This window comes from Triticum aestivum, chromosome 7D (assembly GCF_018294505.1).
Source record: "Triticum aestivum cultivar Chinese Spring chromosome 7D, IWGSC CS RefSeq v2.1, whole genome shotgun sequence".
Taxonomy (NCBI): domain Eukaryota; kingdom Viridiplantae; phylum Streptophyta; class Magnoliopsida; order Poales; family Poaceae; genus Triticum; species Triticum aestivum.
Window position 1 is genome coordinate 268,352,339 of NC_057814.1, and position 15,170 is coordinate 268,367,508.

Consider the following 15,170-nt stretch of genomic DNA (forward strand, 5'->3'; position numbering starts at 1 on the left):
CCCGGTGTTCCATGGATCATGATTCTTGTCGATCAGCTTGCCAATAGCCCACATATCCATGCAATCCAACGTTCACCAAAGCCGGCCACACAGAGAACTTCAAGGAGGAAGGGCCACTGCACCGAATCATATGCTTTTGAGATGTCAAGTTTGAGCATAATTGCTGGGTCTCGAAGGGCATGCAGTCTTCGTGCGGTGCATTGGACTAGCATGAAGTTAACATGTATGGATCAGCCTCTGACGAATGCACTTTGGTGCTTCCCCACTATAGAAGGCAAGTCTTCTGCAAGTCTTGTCGACAACGTCTTGTCAAAGATCTTGATCGCACCGGGTACTAGGCTCACTGGCCTGAAATCCCGAATGTCCACCGCACCGTCCTTCTTAGGGAGTAGAGCCACAATCGCCTTGTTAATTGCTGGCAGGCCTCTCATATCACCATGGTAGAAAGCTTGGAGTGCCCTCATAAGATCACCTTTTATGACATGCCAGCACGATGCATAGAACCGTCCCGTAAATACGTCGGGCCCTGGCGCCTTGTCCATGGGCATGTTCTTCACAATTTTCTCCACCTCCTCCACAGTGAAAGGATCTTCGAGGTGAGACAGGTTCATGGTCGGTATCTGGAGGAGGCTGAGATCGTTGGTGCGGGCTCTCGAAGGTGCGCCGGCAAACACACTTGTATAATAGTTATCCACTTCGCTGGCAATCTCTTCATGTCCGGTTGTAGTTGTATCCCCATGTCGAATGGTGGTGATCATGTTCCGTCTCTGCCAGTGGCATGCATGTTGGTGGAAGAAGCTGGTGTTGGCATCCCCCTCGCGGAGGGAGAGGATCCTTGATCTTTGTCGTGCAATTGTTCGTTCCAGGGAGCATAGACCAAGGAGTTTCAGTTTAAGTAGGTACCTTAGGCCGCGCTCCTGCTCCGACAGTGCCCTAGTGTCCATTGCCTTGTCAAGGAGAAAAATGACCCCCATGGCAATCCCAATTTACATTGCCTATCCACCAGTCGCTCCATTTCTTGAGGCTTTTTGCCGTGGCCCGAAGTTTGAGGTCAAGGACGACATAAGGATTACCCTCACTTGGTACGGAGTTCCATGCCTCCTCCACAATTTGTATGATGCCCTCTGCTTTTGTCCAAAATGCTTCAATTTGAAGGGTCTGCCCAAGCGGAGTTCCACATCCAAGTCCAGTAGTAGCGGGCAGTGGTCCGAGACCGAAGAGCCGATCAAGCGCCGCGAGGTGACATGTCGGATATAGCTCCTCCCAAGATGACGTGGTGAAGATATGATCAATTCTCTCCATGGTTGTTTGTGCCCGCTCATTTGACCACGTATACCCCCGCCCATTTAAGTATATCTCTTTGAGTTCCAAGTTGTTCAGCTTTGCACGAAAACGTGCCATCATGCACATGTTCACAAGTGTAATTCTTTTATCATCCGGGTTGACCAATAAGTTGAAGCCGCCCACAGCTACCCATGGCCCGGCAATAAACTCTCGGATGTCGACCAACTCTTGCATGAACTCGATTTTTTCATGGTCATGTTGCAGGCCATAGACGCCGGTCATCCACCATTGCGAGCCTCTAGTATGTGTGACTAGCATCGTGAGCACATTAGTTTTGTAATGCGGGTGGGATAGTGTGACGTCTGAAGCATCCCATGCGAGGGGGATGCCTCCCCTCGTGCCCGTCGCAGACAGGAAGTAGAAACTATCAAATTTATTCCCAAGAGAGTGGGCTACCACCTCCGCTGATACAATCTCCATTTTTGTCTCTTGGAGACATACAATGCTCGGGCTAGCCGCGTTAACCACCTGAAAGATAGCATTCTGACGTGTCAGGTTATTGAGGCCCCGTACATTCGACACTAGTGTTTTGAAGGATGTCGTATTCATTTGAACAGCCTACACATAGAACCACCACGGCCGACACTAGTGTCGGTCCTCCACGATGCCCTCATGGTCCCCAAGCGGCAGTATGGAGGCATCCCATCCGAATAGGGCAAGAATTGCCTTGATGTGGCCATCCGAGAGCGGCTGGTTGAAGAGCGGCATGTGATGAGCTTGACTTGTCCTATCTTTTGCAAGTTGTAAGCATTCAACAATAGTGGCAGCCTGAGCCCCCAAGAAAACATGTGGATCTTTAACCGCATCAATTACCACAATGCAATTGGATTCGACCTCAAGCTAGCATCACAGGTGTCCACCCACGTTCAATGACCACATTCATTCCGGAAGAGGATTTGTGCCTCTCGGGTGCCACACACACCCCTATATGAAATAACATTAAAAATATATTAGGAAATTTCAAAAAATCCTCAAATTTTGAAATATGAAACCTGGACGCCTGTTGTACAACCGTGTTCAGTTTCGTGGGAATGGGTGCCCGTGGTAATGTCAGTAAAAAGACAAAAAGTTCATATGTATAGAAAAAAATTGGATGGAGCGTATGTCGGACCGTATTTCCTTCGCCGCGGATACCACGGGCACCCATTCCCCACGAGGTTGAACACGGGTGTACAATGGGCACCCAGGTTTGATATCCTAAAATTTTAGAATTTTTTAAAATTTCCTGATATTCTTTTAATGTTATTTTCATATAGGGGTGTGGCACCCAAGTGCTCCAATGCATTTCCCCGTTCATTAGTGAGTATAGCTCCTGAAGCTTCCAATATTCAAATCCCCACCTTGTTTCGAGTGATTATTGCAGGATTTGGTGTGCAAGAAAAGGACATCTCTTTGTTTGCGTCTGTGGATATGACTGGTATCCATGTGCCCAGCTTGCCGTTGGTGGAGGTGATTTCCTGTTTGACAACTGCTCTTGGTTCGGGATCCAATCCAGTTGAAAACAAACAATTTCTCAATGGCAAAGTCAGATGAAAGGCAAGGAGTGTAAACCAAGTACAAGCGTAGAAAGAGAAATGTTTTGCAGTGAGTCAGGCATAAGACGGTTAAAAGGAAATGGGCTCGATGCCTGTATCTGGCAAGGCGGGTCTAGTGCATGTTGCAGTGGAGCAGGGACAAATGTCAGTGGATAGCTTTTTCCTAGACGTGAAGGACTAGTGGATTCAGGTGAGGAGGATCCCTCCAAAAAGTATGTGGTGCAACTTTGACAACGCCACTATCCTATTTACTGGAGAATCTGGAAAGAGTGGAACACCAACATCTTCGATCTGACAACCTCCGGTGCTTAGCGGGGCAACGAGTTTGAGCCTTGTGGCTTCCTATACACACGACATTCTTGGTTCTGCATTTAGTCTTGAACCTGTGTTGGTTTGGGACATCAATCTCATTCGTTAGCAGTGGGTGCCGTGTACTATGGTTGCCTTCTTCTTACTGTTAAATCCCGGTTTATCTGTCATCGAGCTTCCTTCTCTGGTGCAAATACAAATACCATTCCACTGCATTTGCTCAAAAGCAGTAATAATAGCAATAGCAGTAGGAGTAGCATTAGGAATTAAGACCGTCGGGCCTCATTCCAGCAGTTTTTATACAAGCCGAAAATGAGCCCTGATTCCCCGCAACAAGCTGGAAAGGAAGAAGACACAAAGCGAGGAGTTTCACCTTTTTACTCTGCACTACTTAGAGGGTGGGGGTGCTTGGTAAATAAAACCATTTTTTCTTAAGCATGAGTGCTTATCTCTATAGGATGGCTACCTAATTAAGCATTTACCGTCTATAAATTAGCACCGATGTTTAAGAAAAACTGGGTTTTTTTAAGCACCTCCCCTAAGCATGAATTGCGTTGTGCAGGCCTCAGAGCGCTTGCTATGTCCCCAAACTTGTGCAGGCCTTGCTTCTTTTCTGCATGATAAAGTTCAGCCTACGGAGCCGGGATCAGCTCCATGGTAGAATTAATTTTCATATTTTCAACTAAAATCCACCAAGAATTTTATCAGGGCAAGACCTCATTTGGATCCCGGTTCCCTTTGATCTTGTTCAATTTGGCATGAAATTCTTAGTCCTAATCACGCCTTGCCAACTACTCCCTCCTTTCCGGTTTATAGGACTTATCTCAAAATTTTAGTTTTTTCATTTTATAAGGCTCAATTTGGTTGTTTCATGGCTCTTCGACAGGAGGTAGTAAAATTTCCAAACCTAAGAAGACCATTTCTTTGCTGTCGCTCTAGCCCTACCGGGAGGGGGCTTAGCCGGGTCCAACAAACCTTATGAGTGGGTCCCACGCACTCAGGCAAATTGGTTGTTTCATGTTCAGATTCCAAGATACATTAAATCATTGCATGCAAGTATTAAGAGAAAATTGACCAATGCATCTAATTTATGCATGCATGCATTGCAATTAGTGCATTGGTAAACAAACTTTTTTAAGGAAAACAAAAGCATTAATTGGGTGCTTTTGTAAACTATAGAAAGTATTCCACCACTCACCATCTACCTTGGTTGGTGAGATTTTTAAATTAAGCTTTATAGACCGAAAAGGAGGGAGTAGAAGCAAAGATATATAACCTAAAGAATGCAGAACCAGAGATGCTACTAAATTTATTCGAATTCTGTCATAGTGGTCACAGCAACACCATCAAACTCCAAAATGAAAAATCGAATCACACTTCTGAGCTAGGAACTATAGGAAGCATCGGCAGGGGAGGGACAAACACAACATTAACACGCGTCGACAGATAGAGGAATCTTCAGATCTTGGTGGCGAAATCAAGGCCTTCCTTGCCGAGCGCCTCCACGTCGGCCACCGGCGGCTGGGCCCTGGCGACCTTGGCGATGGCCTGATTCTCGTCGGCGGAGCCGCCCTCTAGGAACACACCGATGACCTTGCCGTCCTTGACCCAGTAGGTGCCGAACTTGGGCTTGGCCACCGCTGGGTCGTTGTCCCCGAACAGCACCGTCTCGCCAACGTTCTCGCCGTAGAACTGCCACGCGACATCGAACGACCTCGAATAGAAGTAGGGCAGGTAGTCGTACTCCGCCACGGACTCGCCGGACTCCTTGGCCTTGATCGCCTACATACAAATTGAAAAACGCTTGTGTTACATGTCTTGTGGAATTTCACTGGAAAACAAACAGTTGAATCCTACCGGGTTTTGTGAATGGGGCCTAACAAGGATTGCTCACCTTTACTGCCTGCTCGGCTGATTTCCGAGCATGGTCGACGTGCTCCACTCTCCTCGGCTCGTTGTACAGCTTCATGGGGAAAGTCGCCACATCACCGATGGCATATACACCAGCGACGCTTGTTTCGAAGAATGTGTCAGTCTGGGTGAAAACACAAGATAAAAGATAATGTCAAACCTTAAGGCAGCGGCAAGGACAAGGTGCACAAAGTGATGTGTACAGTTGCTAATTAGGTTGAGCCAATCAGTTGGATAATATTTTGTCCAAGTGTCAGTTGGATGCATTCATCAGCACAAGAGTGAAACTAACCTTGAGTCCACCCTTATCCTCTTCAACTTGGCCTTTGAAGAGGCCTGTCAGCGGCCTGCCACCGACTCCAACGATGACGATGTCGGCATCGAGTACTCTTCCATCCTTCAGCTTCACCACACTAACCTGCCAAGCAAAGAGAGAAAAACAGATTCAAGTCCTTCACTTCAAACACCACTATCAAACTGAAACGAAAAACAGATTCAAGTCCTTCACTTCAAACACCACTATCAAACTGAAACGAAAAACAGATTCAAGTCCTTCACTTCAAACACCACTATCAAACTGAAACTGCAGAGGTATACTCAGAAGTCAGAACTCACATCTCCATTGGCATCAGCATCAAAACCACTAGCCACAGTACCCTTCACGATATTGATTCCTTTGCTAGCGTAGTAACCCTCGTAGAAATGAGCAATGCCGGCAGTGAAGAGACGGGGCACTGCAAAAGAGAGTTGGCATTCCCCGTGTCAGATTTCATTAACATCATCATCCATGTGTGTAAGTATCGAGAGATTGGTGTTTCTTTGCTGCTAAATATTCAAAAAATGCAACGCTGTAAGCTTAACAGACAAGAACAGTCAGACTTACTGCACCACGGCTCTGGGTACACCATAGTGACATCGAAATTGTTGATTTTCAGTGCTGCGCTGAGCTCAAGTCCTATGTAGCCACCTCCAACAACGACGGCCTTCCCATCCTTCTTTGCTTGCATAGCTGCGACCAACTTGTCGGCGTCATCAATTTCCCTTAGATACAATATGTTGTTTGATTCCGCTCCTTGAACGCCAAAGTCAGTGAGCTTTATGGTCTGAGCAAGCAGAGAAATACAAATACAATGAGTAGACATATTTATGAAGAGATTGACTCAGCAAAAGCACGATTAATAAGTTCAGTACCAATAGCGCAAGCTGCAGATTATTATGTTGCAGTGAGAAATTAACAGTTGGGAACTCACCGAGGAGCCAGTGGCGATGAGCAAGGTCTCATAGGTGAAGGTTGCTCCAGCTGCACTGGTCAATGTCTTGGAGGCAAGATCAGCCTTGACAATTTCCGTGCTCAGGATCAGCTCAATGCCTGCAGACAGACACTTTCTCAGAAGTGCAAAAATCTTGAAGAGAACACACTAGATGCTCTTTTCTGCGCATTTTTCGACTAAGCTGTCAGATAGTAACATAAACTTGAGACATGTTGTTCTGTTGGTGTTAAAGTAACATAAACTCCAGGAGAACTCCTCAGTTTTGTTTGACTAATCATCACGTAGTTTCCTCTGGTTAATCTTAAAGAATGAGTAGCCAACCACTCTCCACGGTGGGGACAGGACATGTTCCTCACCTTTTTCCGTGTACCATTCGGGCAAGAGCTTCTCCCCGCCGCTCCCGACGCAGGTGTGGAATCCTGGAAGCCTGGCGGCATCTGCTTGCACGGAAGGAAGACACGTTTAGAGTTGAGCGAGAAGCGCTGCGGCGGGTAACAAAAATTCAGTCAGCAGTTGTGTCTGCAGGCATGTTTCTTACTCTGGGGAAAGAGGTAGCCCTTGCTGAGCGCAGGACGCTCATACGGAGCCACCTGAAAACGCAAACACAACAGCAACAGCAACAACATCAGGTTGACCGTTAGACAGGCTCGGTTCCAAATTTCTTTTTGTGTTTTGGGGTAGAAGAAATGATTCGATTTGGGCAGAGGCCATGCGGCGGGCGGGAAGGTAGAGCGACGTACGGACTCCTTGGAGATGATGGCGAGCTCCCCGGGCTGGACGCCCTGCTTGCCGAACTCCCTCGCGGCGTATCCCTGTCATGTCAAACAAAGAGACAAGCGTGAGAATCCAACCAAAACATACATTCCACAGAGACGACAGGAAGCAGACTCGGAGGGAGGAGAGTACGAACCGCAGCGACTCCGCCGCCGAGGATGACGTACTTGAAGTGCTTCTCCGACGCCATCTCCCCGACGGATCGATGGATGGAGCGCAGCAGCGAATTGCGAGGAAGAAACGGAAGGGCGGAGGAGAGGAAGGTGGGAGGAAAACGCGGCCGTTCGCTGGCTTTTTATTCCCTCGCCTCCCCTGGCCGCTTACGTTTCCGCTGCTTTTGGCGTCCACGTGGCCGACCCAGGGTTGACCGATGGGGTCACCATTTCCTCGGTGGCGGCTAACTAGCCTTTCCCCACCAGAATGAAGAAGAGGGAGGAAAAAAACAGAAACGGAATGCAAACCTAAGAGCTGACGTAAGATTCGCTATCATATGGGCCTCCTACCGAGTCCAGGTTCACGGGCGGCATCATATTTGTGTTATACCAATAGAAAAGGAGAACACACACCAACGGCTAACCGAAGGAAAGATTCCACCTTCCTGTCCGTCTACACTTGGTCAGACACCATCAATTCAGCCGTCAACGTCGGTCGACCTGGTGCCGGTTACCAATGCATCGTCAAGCGACAATCCTCACGTTAAGCAATATAAAATACAATAAAGGGAATTTGTTACTATCAGACATTTTCCACTAACCATTCTCATCAAGTTACAAGCTTAACCGTGAAAATTTTGGAAACATATGTTAGCTTTCCCCTACTAACGTTGGGAGATAATTCTGTCGACGGAGAAAAATGTTATGGTATGCTTTTGATCCATGCTTCTCGTTCAAAGGCTCACTGTTGCTTTCGTACTGCAGACATTACCCAAGACACAAGTTGCATTGGTCCTGCTCCCTCTGCTGAAGAAGGCCAAACTCCAAGCACCACAGCAGAAAACAACACCTCTCCTGGGAGAATTGAGGGGAGCCCATTTATTGTAAAACAGGTCAGCAAATCATCATACGGCCCGTGATGTAGCAACCCTGCACATGAGAACGATGGCAATGAATGATGGAGCCAAACATTGATGAAAAGAAATCCACCAAAAAGAACAGTGCATCATTCCCTCCGTCCCAAAATAAGTGACATGGTTTTAGTTTGAACCAAAACCACGTCACTTATTTTGAAGTGAAATAGCATAAAACTACCACTTTTCGCGTTAGGGTTCCGAAAAACTACCAAAAATTTGTTTGTGACTGATACCTACCAGAATCCACGTCGGCTGTTTCAAAAAGCCCAAATCGCCGAGTGCTTATCAATTGAACGCGATTATGACAGTTGGGGCCTGCACGTAAGAGAATCGTTTCTTTGACTGTTTGTTTGACCGTTAACTTACCTGTGGGGCCTATGTGTGAGTGTCTCTTCCTCACTCAAATAAAAATAAAATTCTTCAATCCCTCAATTTTTTTTAGAATTTAGAAATATGCCCTCATTTTTACAGAATAACCCCTATAATTTTTTTAAAGCAATCAGGTCCCTGCAAATATTTTCTAAAAAAACAATCAGGTCCCTACAAATATTTTAAGTAAGCAATTGGGTCCTTGTAATTTGTTTGAAAAGCAATCGGGTCCATGCTCCAGATCATCAGGATCCGGCCGGTCTAGACCTCAACTGCCTCGCCTATGGCCGCCGCCGCCGCCGCTCCTTGTAGCACGACCGCTGCTGCTGCTCCTTCTCCCTGCCGCTAGCTGCTGCTGCTCCTCCTCCCTGCCGCTAGCTGCTGCTCCTCCTCCTTGCCGCTACTACCTACTGCTCCTTGCCGGTGATATCCCGCGTCCAGCACCGTTCAGCCTCCCCGTTGTCCCGTGTCCCTCGCCGGTGGGAGCTCCGCCGCCGTGTGTGTGCCATCTCTCCTCCCCATCTTCTCGTTTCCCTTTCTCTAAGCTCTCTTGTCCCGCAGGAACACCGAGCCGCCATGGCGCCCCGAGCTCCAGATCGAGCAGCTCCAGTGCATGCCCACCTCTCCTACTGCAGCGTGCCACTGCGTGCGGCCATGTTGCCCTGCTTGCCTGCTCGTCGCATCGCCGGACTGGGTGGTTTTCTCCCATTTTTTACAGGGCGGCGGCAGTGCTGGAGAGAGATCAGGGGAGAAGAGGGAGAGAAGAAAGAGAGGTAGGAGACAACTGACATGTGAGCCACACATGTAAGTTAACAGTCAAACAAACGGTCAAAAAAATTATTATTTTTTTCGAAACAAAACGGTCAAAAAATGGTTATCTTACATGCGGGCCCTAACTGTCATAATCACGATCAATTGATAAGCACTCAGTGATTTGGGTTTTATGAAACAGCCTACGCCGATTCTGGTAGGTATCAGTCACAAACGAATTTTTGCTAGTTTTTTGGAACCCTAACGCGAAAAGTGGTAGTTTTATGCTATTCACTCCTTATTTTGGGACGGAGGGAGTATTAGATAAATAGACTGTTAATACAGGAACATATTTTCAAACATGGACAGGTTTGCCTCCAGATGTACAACAAGAAAACTTGAAAATTAAGTCCAGAACAGACCAAAATCGTGAAGTGAGTGGTGATGTTAAAGGAAAAAAGCGAGAGAACTACTGACCAATTGATTAAACAGGAGCTTATGTCTTGGGAACTGTAACATTCAAGATCTTCACATCCTGATACGGCTTGTCATTTTTGTCCGTCTTGACCTTCTCAATTTGCTTTAAACACAAAATGAAATGTTAAGAAGACAATAAAGGAAATGAAAAGACAACGTTCAGGCACTAAAGGAATATGCAAAAGTTTGATACCTGAACAACATCCATCCCTTTCACAACTCTACCAAACACTGTATGTTTGTTATCTAGCCATGGAGTTGCCACAGTGGTGATAAAGAATTGAGAACCATTAGTATTTGGTCCCGCGTTAGCCATTGAAAGTGTAAATGGCCTGTCATGTCTCAAGCTGCAATACGACCAATAAAGTTGTCACTGTAAGCCTAAGGGATAGATCATCCATAAAAGGCAGTTCTCTCTTCAACAAGGCAGTGCGTACGTCAAAACTGTATTTAGTCGACCATAAATATATTGTTTTTTAACACCATAAATATATTGTTTTCCCTGAGTAATAAATTTACCATAATCGCTAATGTACATTGAGATGGAAAAAAAGACTCATTTTGTGCAAACAAGAAAAATGTGTCATATAGCTAAAATACCTTTTGTGAAATTCATCTTCAAACTCCCTGCCCCAGATTGATTGCCCACCAGTACCATCCCCCAAAGGATCCCCAGTCTGGACCATGAATCCTTTAATTACACGATGAAATATTAGATTATCATAATAACCATTTCGGCAGTGAGTAGTGAAATTTTCCACAGTTTTAGGACACTCTTCTGGATATAGTCTCAAGTGAATATCACCCATTGAAGTATGAAACACCTGAAATAGAAAAAGAATTTAACAGATTCAGGCAATGCAAAATGACATATAGATACTGATTTCACATACAATCCGGGTATTAATGTCATTCACCAAAGGAGTAACAGCCACATCTAAATGTTAAGAAAACATACCAAATTGTCAGGTAGTGATGTCGTAGCAGTCTTCCCTAATTCTGATACAGACAAAAGTTCTTCTGGTGGGGGTTTTTCATTGAAAACATCCCTACCCTTAGTGGCATCTTCAGGCTCTTCAGGTTCTCTACGACTGTACAGTAATAAGGACAAAAAAGGATGTTAAACTTCCAAGAACTAACATATATGAACAAAGTTCATAAGAGCCTTCCAAGCAACTAAGTTTAAAACCAGCTAATTAAATATTCTCCTGAAATGCTTGAACTGGCATACCTAAAGGTATATATCCGGTGTTTCTTGAAGGCGCAACATAACAGAGTAGGGTCTGATAAAGGCTCCTTCGTGTCATTGACATTAGCAGCTATTGAAGGAATTTTCCTAACCTTCTTGTTGCCTTTGTCACCTTGGTATAGAGCAATTCTCAGAAACCTCTCATTGTTCTCTACCTTCCCCAGGATACGGGGAACCTTATTTGTGTGCAAATTTACAACCTGCATATATATGATGTTTAGAAGTCTTACAGAAAGATGTTTCACTAGTAGCTGGTGTAAGATGCCAGACAGAAGTACACATTGTCATTATTCATTATGAGATCAGCGACTAGGAGCGGAACATGATTATTATGTGTAATAAAAGGTCAATGGCTCACCATGAGCAAATGTATGTATAAATGTTTTGTCAGAAGAATTCTTTAACATCAATGATAAATTCCCTTGAGTACACAACAAAAATGGACTGGTAATATCAAAGTACATAAAGAATACAATTGAAAAGGAAGGAACGAAGGCATACCTTTATGCCCAAAAGGGTGGCATAAATAAGGAAGTTACAGCTCTCATCGAATACAGCATTAGGTTGAGGAACATTTTCTGTCTTTTCTATTTCCTTCTCGACAGCCATTCTTCTCCCAAAATCAATAGCATCAAGATGATACAACGGAACGTCACTTTTCTGAAGATCTTGTGCCACCTACAAGTAACAATATTCAGTCCAAAATTACAAACCGAACATATCTACTTGTGATGTGCAAGCACTGGACAGAGGGAGTATCTTACCTCAAGGGACTCATCATACACGCGTCTTAATTTACCAGTTTTGAACCAAAATACCCTTATCCTGCGGTCAGGGGATGTGACCACAAATTGAGTGCCATCGTTGCTCACCTGGGAAAGATCAGCTCATTAAGTAGAGCTATTCCAGTCATAATTACAATAATAACAGTGATTGTCGTTTCTAAAAAGTATCAGATTTGAAAATGCACTAGACCTATGTAGTTCTTTTTTTTTAAACAATCGGCATCATTTTTGGCCAATTACTATATTAAGGTATCTATGAAGTGATCTAGCCAGCTACTGATGTGATAGGGTGGATATATCTTACAAATTCAGGTGTCTCTATCATTGAATTGGTATGCTGGTAAAAAGAAAGAATGCACAATGTGTGGCAGTCTGTGTTATTGTTTGGGAGTAATATATTTATTCTGCTGCAAAGCATTCGAAGTCCTTGTTGTGCAATTGTATGCCTAGCTCAAGTAATGAAGAAGCAGTATACACTAATCACGCAAGGATCACATAAAAAGGTACCTCAATGGCAGACACACTAGTCTTGCCTTTTGCAAGTTCAAATAGATTTGTATCTGTTTTTAAACGAAAATTCACCCTGCAAAAAGCAGATAGCAATGTCAAGCAATGATAAGTCAATGGGTTAATGCATTTATCAATGTGGAAAAGAACATTCCATAGCAAATATATTTTAACTATCGTGAAAGTAGACCTCATAGAACTATAGCAGTTGAAGGTATAGATATTAAAATACTAATCCAACCAGAAACACCTAGGCATGCAGAACAAGATTTAAAGTTGGAAAATTATAAATATGTTATACCTTCAACTCAAGCATCTTTACTTGACGTACAAATATTTAATAAGAACTTACACGTTCAACCATATACTACTGTTACACTGTTCAGTTGCCAGTTTTCAGCAAAAGTTGGTATTTTATCCCTACTTAGCATACCAACACCTAATTAGAACTTGCAGGGTTCAACCACATACTATCTGTTACATTGTTTCAGTTGCCAAGTTTTCAGCAAAAGTACTAGAAAGTGGAAGTATGCACTCAGACTCAAGTTTGCAATTGTTCAGCAAAGTGTTCTGGCAAAGAAAAAATCAGAAGAAACACGATGCTGAAAATAATTACAAGAAGCCAGAACATACGCATCCTCTGGAAACTTAAGGGTGGATGGAGACCAATACTCCAAGAGTCCTTTGGCATCAGCAGATATCACAACATCCTGGGCATGGTTATATTTCATAACTTTTACAGGGCCAGCATGAATCTGCAGTGAGAGAAGCTCAGTAAGTACAAATCCTTTAGTTACTTGAATTCACAAAGAAACATAGAATACCTCTTTGGAGATGATGGGATCATTTGAACCAGAATGAGTGTCATATATGTGAACAGAAGATGTATTCCGGTCACTAACAGCAAGTTTTGGTTTAACATCACCCTGCCGATAGACCCACTCAATTGCCCCAGGGACAAACGGGAGGCGCATCATGAACATCATGTCATAGTTTACAACATCATATATCTTGACAGACCGATCGTTAGAGATCGTGCAGCAAAGTAAGCCATCAACACTGACCTGCATTACTGGATCACGCTATAATTGCAATTCTTTGTACTATGGCAAGTGAGTGCAATCAATAGTGCCCCCTCCGATCCAAAATAAGTGTCACAGTCTTGAACTAGTTTTGAACTGAGGTTAGTTCAAAACTGCGACACTTTTTATGGATCGGAGGTAGTAGCAACTAACAAGCTAAATGTACTATGCGGCATCATAATATCTTAACTGAACAAGTGAACATAAGAATGTGTGCACTCACAGCTAAGCCTTCGATAGGACTGAGATGAGACCGAAAATGTTTAGCAAATTCGATTCCACTGGGCTTCTTCTTCCAGAATTTCAGATGTCCTTTGGAGAATAGAAAACATGAAACGGAATCAGCCAACTTTTCCCACAAGCCGAAGGAAACTGATAGGTGCATAGATCTAGCGTGTCGATTCATCCACTACCAGAAAACACTACTGCGCACAAAACAGGTCAAGGTGTACAAGAAATTACCATCTGCGCTCCCGGTAATGAAGAAGTCAGCAGGGGAAACGGCGACGTGCGTGACAACGTCCCTGTGCATATAACTCTTCTCGTACCTGCAGAAGGCAACCACCGCCACAGTTAGCCGCTGCTCCAGGAAGCAGACACAAGCGCCTCACAAATCCTATGGCAGTAAACGGCGAGGAGGAGGAGACGCACATGGCGGCGGAGGGGAGGGCGTCGAGGAAAGCCTGCTCGAACTGGAGCGGGCGCTTCTGCCGCTGCCGCGCCGGCGCGGGGCCCGGACCGATCAACTCTTCCCCCTCCTCCTCCTGCTGCACCACGGCAGGGGCGGCAGTCGCGCCATTGCCGTGCTCTTGCTCACGCTCTGTGTCTCCGTCGGCCGTCGCGCTCGTTACGGTAGAGTTGGCGGTGGACTCGCTCGTCGTCGCCATGTCGAACTCGAGCCTTCTCTTCACTAGGGTTCGGGGGATTTGGGGGTGTCCGCGCTCGGGGCCTCGAGAAGGTAGGGCGAAATATTACGGGGTTTACTAGCATAGATCCAGTACTACAGTTTCGTACGGCCCAAACTGGCCTAACACGAAAACCCCGAGTTTGATTTTCCTTTCTTTCTTTTTTGACATCATTGATTTTCCTTTTGCCGGAAAGAGAATATATCTATCTATCTATACTTCTACTATCTATCTACTCCCTCCGTCTTATAATGCACTGACGTTTTCCGACTACATTATGGGACGGAAGGAGTACTTATTTACTTACTCATATAAAAGCACCACAAAAAGGGACATGGAGTATATGCTCCCGAGCTCAAATGCACCCTGCTAAACAGTGAAATAAAAAATATTAATCAAAAAAATGAAAGAAATCTAAAAAATTGATGATAAACTTTGACAAATGTTTTGTATGCTTGAATTTTTTTTGCATGAAATGACATTCATGGAAATTGTGACAAAAAAGAAAATCGATGCTTCAAAAATGCTAGTTTTGAGAACATTTTGGAGTACTTTTTTTTCACGACTTCCACGAATGTGATTCGTGCTAATGCAAGCATACAAAACATTTGTCATACCGCAAAAAAATTAGAATTTTTGAATTTTTTAATACTTTTTTTGATTTTACTATTCATCATGGTGCATTTGAGCTCGGTATCAGAATAGGACTTTCGCACGGAAGGCAGGCACTTTACATCTTATATCTATCTAATTAAAGGATTTGACGATCAAAATCCTCTTGATGTTTAGCATCAAGCCATCAACCATGGTTTGACGTACGGTTAAGCCACTAA

At 44.6% G+C, this 15,170-nt stretch overlaps 2 protein-coding genes across 2 annotated transcripts; both read right to left on the reverse strand.

Moving 5' to 3' along the window:
* Nucleotides 1–4,472: 4,472 nt before the first annotated feature.
* LOC123170534 (monodehydroascorbate reductase 4, cytosolic) lies at nucleotides 4,473–7,574 on the reverse strand. Its single transcript, XM_044588393.1, has 10 exons — nucleotides 7,281–7,574; nucleotides 7,111–7,182; nucleotides 6,909–6,960; nucleotides 6,727–6,807; nucleotides 6,350–6,468; nucleotides 5,983–6,202; nucleotides 5,715–5,833; nucleotides 5,392–5,517; nucleotides 5,083–5,223; nucleotides 4,473–4,970 (listed from the first exon to the last, which is right to left on the reverse strand). The coding sequence occupies exons 1-10, from the start codon at nucleotides 7,332–7,334 to the stop codon at nucleotides 4,647–4,649; spliced, it is 1,308 nt and encodes a 435-aa protein (XP_044444328.1). The 5' UTR covers nucleotides 7,335–7,574; the 3' UTR covers nucleotides 4,473–4,646.
* A 240-nt stretch (nucleotides 7,575–7,814) lies between these two features.
* On the reverse strand, nucleotides 7,815–14,391 carry LOC123170532 (peptidyl-prolyl cis-trans isomerase CYP71). The gene is made up of 14 exons (XM_044588392.1): nucleotides 14,084–14,391; nucleotides 13,895–13,980; nucleotides 13,656–13,744; nucleotides 13,175–13,414; nucleotides 12,984–13,105; nucleotides 12,351–12,426; nucleotides 11,823–11,930; nucleotides 11,560–11,736; nucleotides 11,041–11,258; nucleotides 10,768–10,900; nucleotides 10,410–10,633; nucleotides 10,003–10,156; nucleotides 9,810–9,912; nucleotides 7,815–8,226 (listed from the first exon to the last, which is right to left on the reverse strand). Exons 1-13 carry the CDS (start codon nucleotides 14,317–14,319, stop codon nucleotides 9,829–9,831), a joined length of 1,947 nt encoding a protein of 648 aa, XP_044444327.1. The 5' UTR covers nucleotides 14,320–14,391; the 3' UTR covers nucleotides 7,815–8,226; nucleotides 9,810–9,828.
* Nucleotides 14,392–15,170: the final 779 nt, after the last annotated feature.

Excerpts from the sequence above, each read along its gene's own strand:
- LOC123170534 (XM_044588393.1), bottom strand. The coding sequence starts at position 7,334 with ATGGCGTCGGAGAAGCACTTCAAGTACGTCATCCTCGGCGGCGGAGTC. Across the intron at positions 7,183-7,280 it reads TCGGCGGCGGAGTCGCTGCG|GGATACGCCGCGAGGGAGTT; the intron begins GTTCGTACTCTC and ends TTGACATGACAG. Across the intron at positions 4,971-5,082 it reads CAGCCGAGCAGGCAGTAAAG|GCGATCAAGGCCAAGGAGTC; the intron begins GTGAGCAATCCT and ends ATTTGTATGTAG.
- LOC123170532 (XM_044588392.1), bottom strand. The coding sequence starts at position 14,319 with ATGGCGACGACGAGCGAGTCCACCGCCAACTCTACCGTAACGAGCGCG. Across the intron at positions 11,737-11,822 it reads TGTATGATGAGTCCCTTGAG|GTGGCACAAGATCTTCAGAA; the intron begins GTAAGATACTCC and ends TGTTACTTGTAG. Across the intron at positions 10,901-11,040 it reads CACCGGATATATACCTTTAG|TCGTAGAGAACCTGAAGAGC; the intron begins GTATGCCAGTTC and ends ATTACTGTACAG.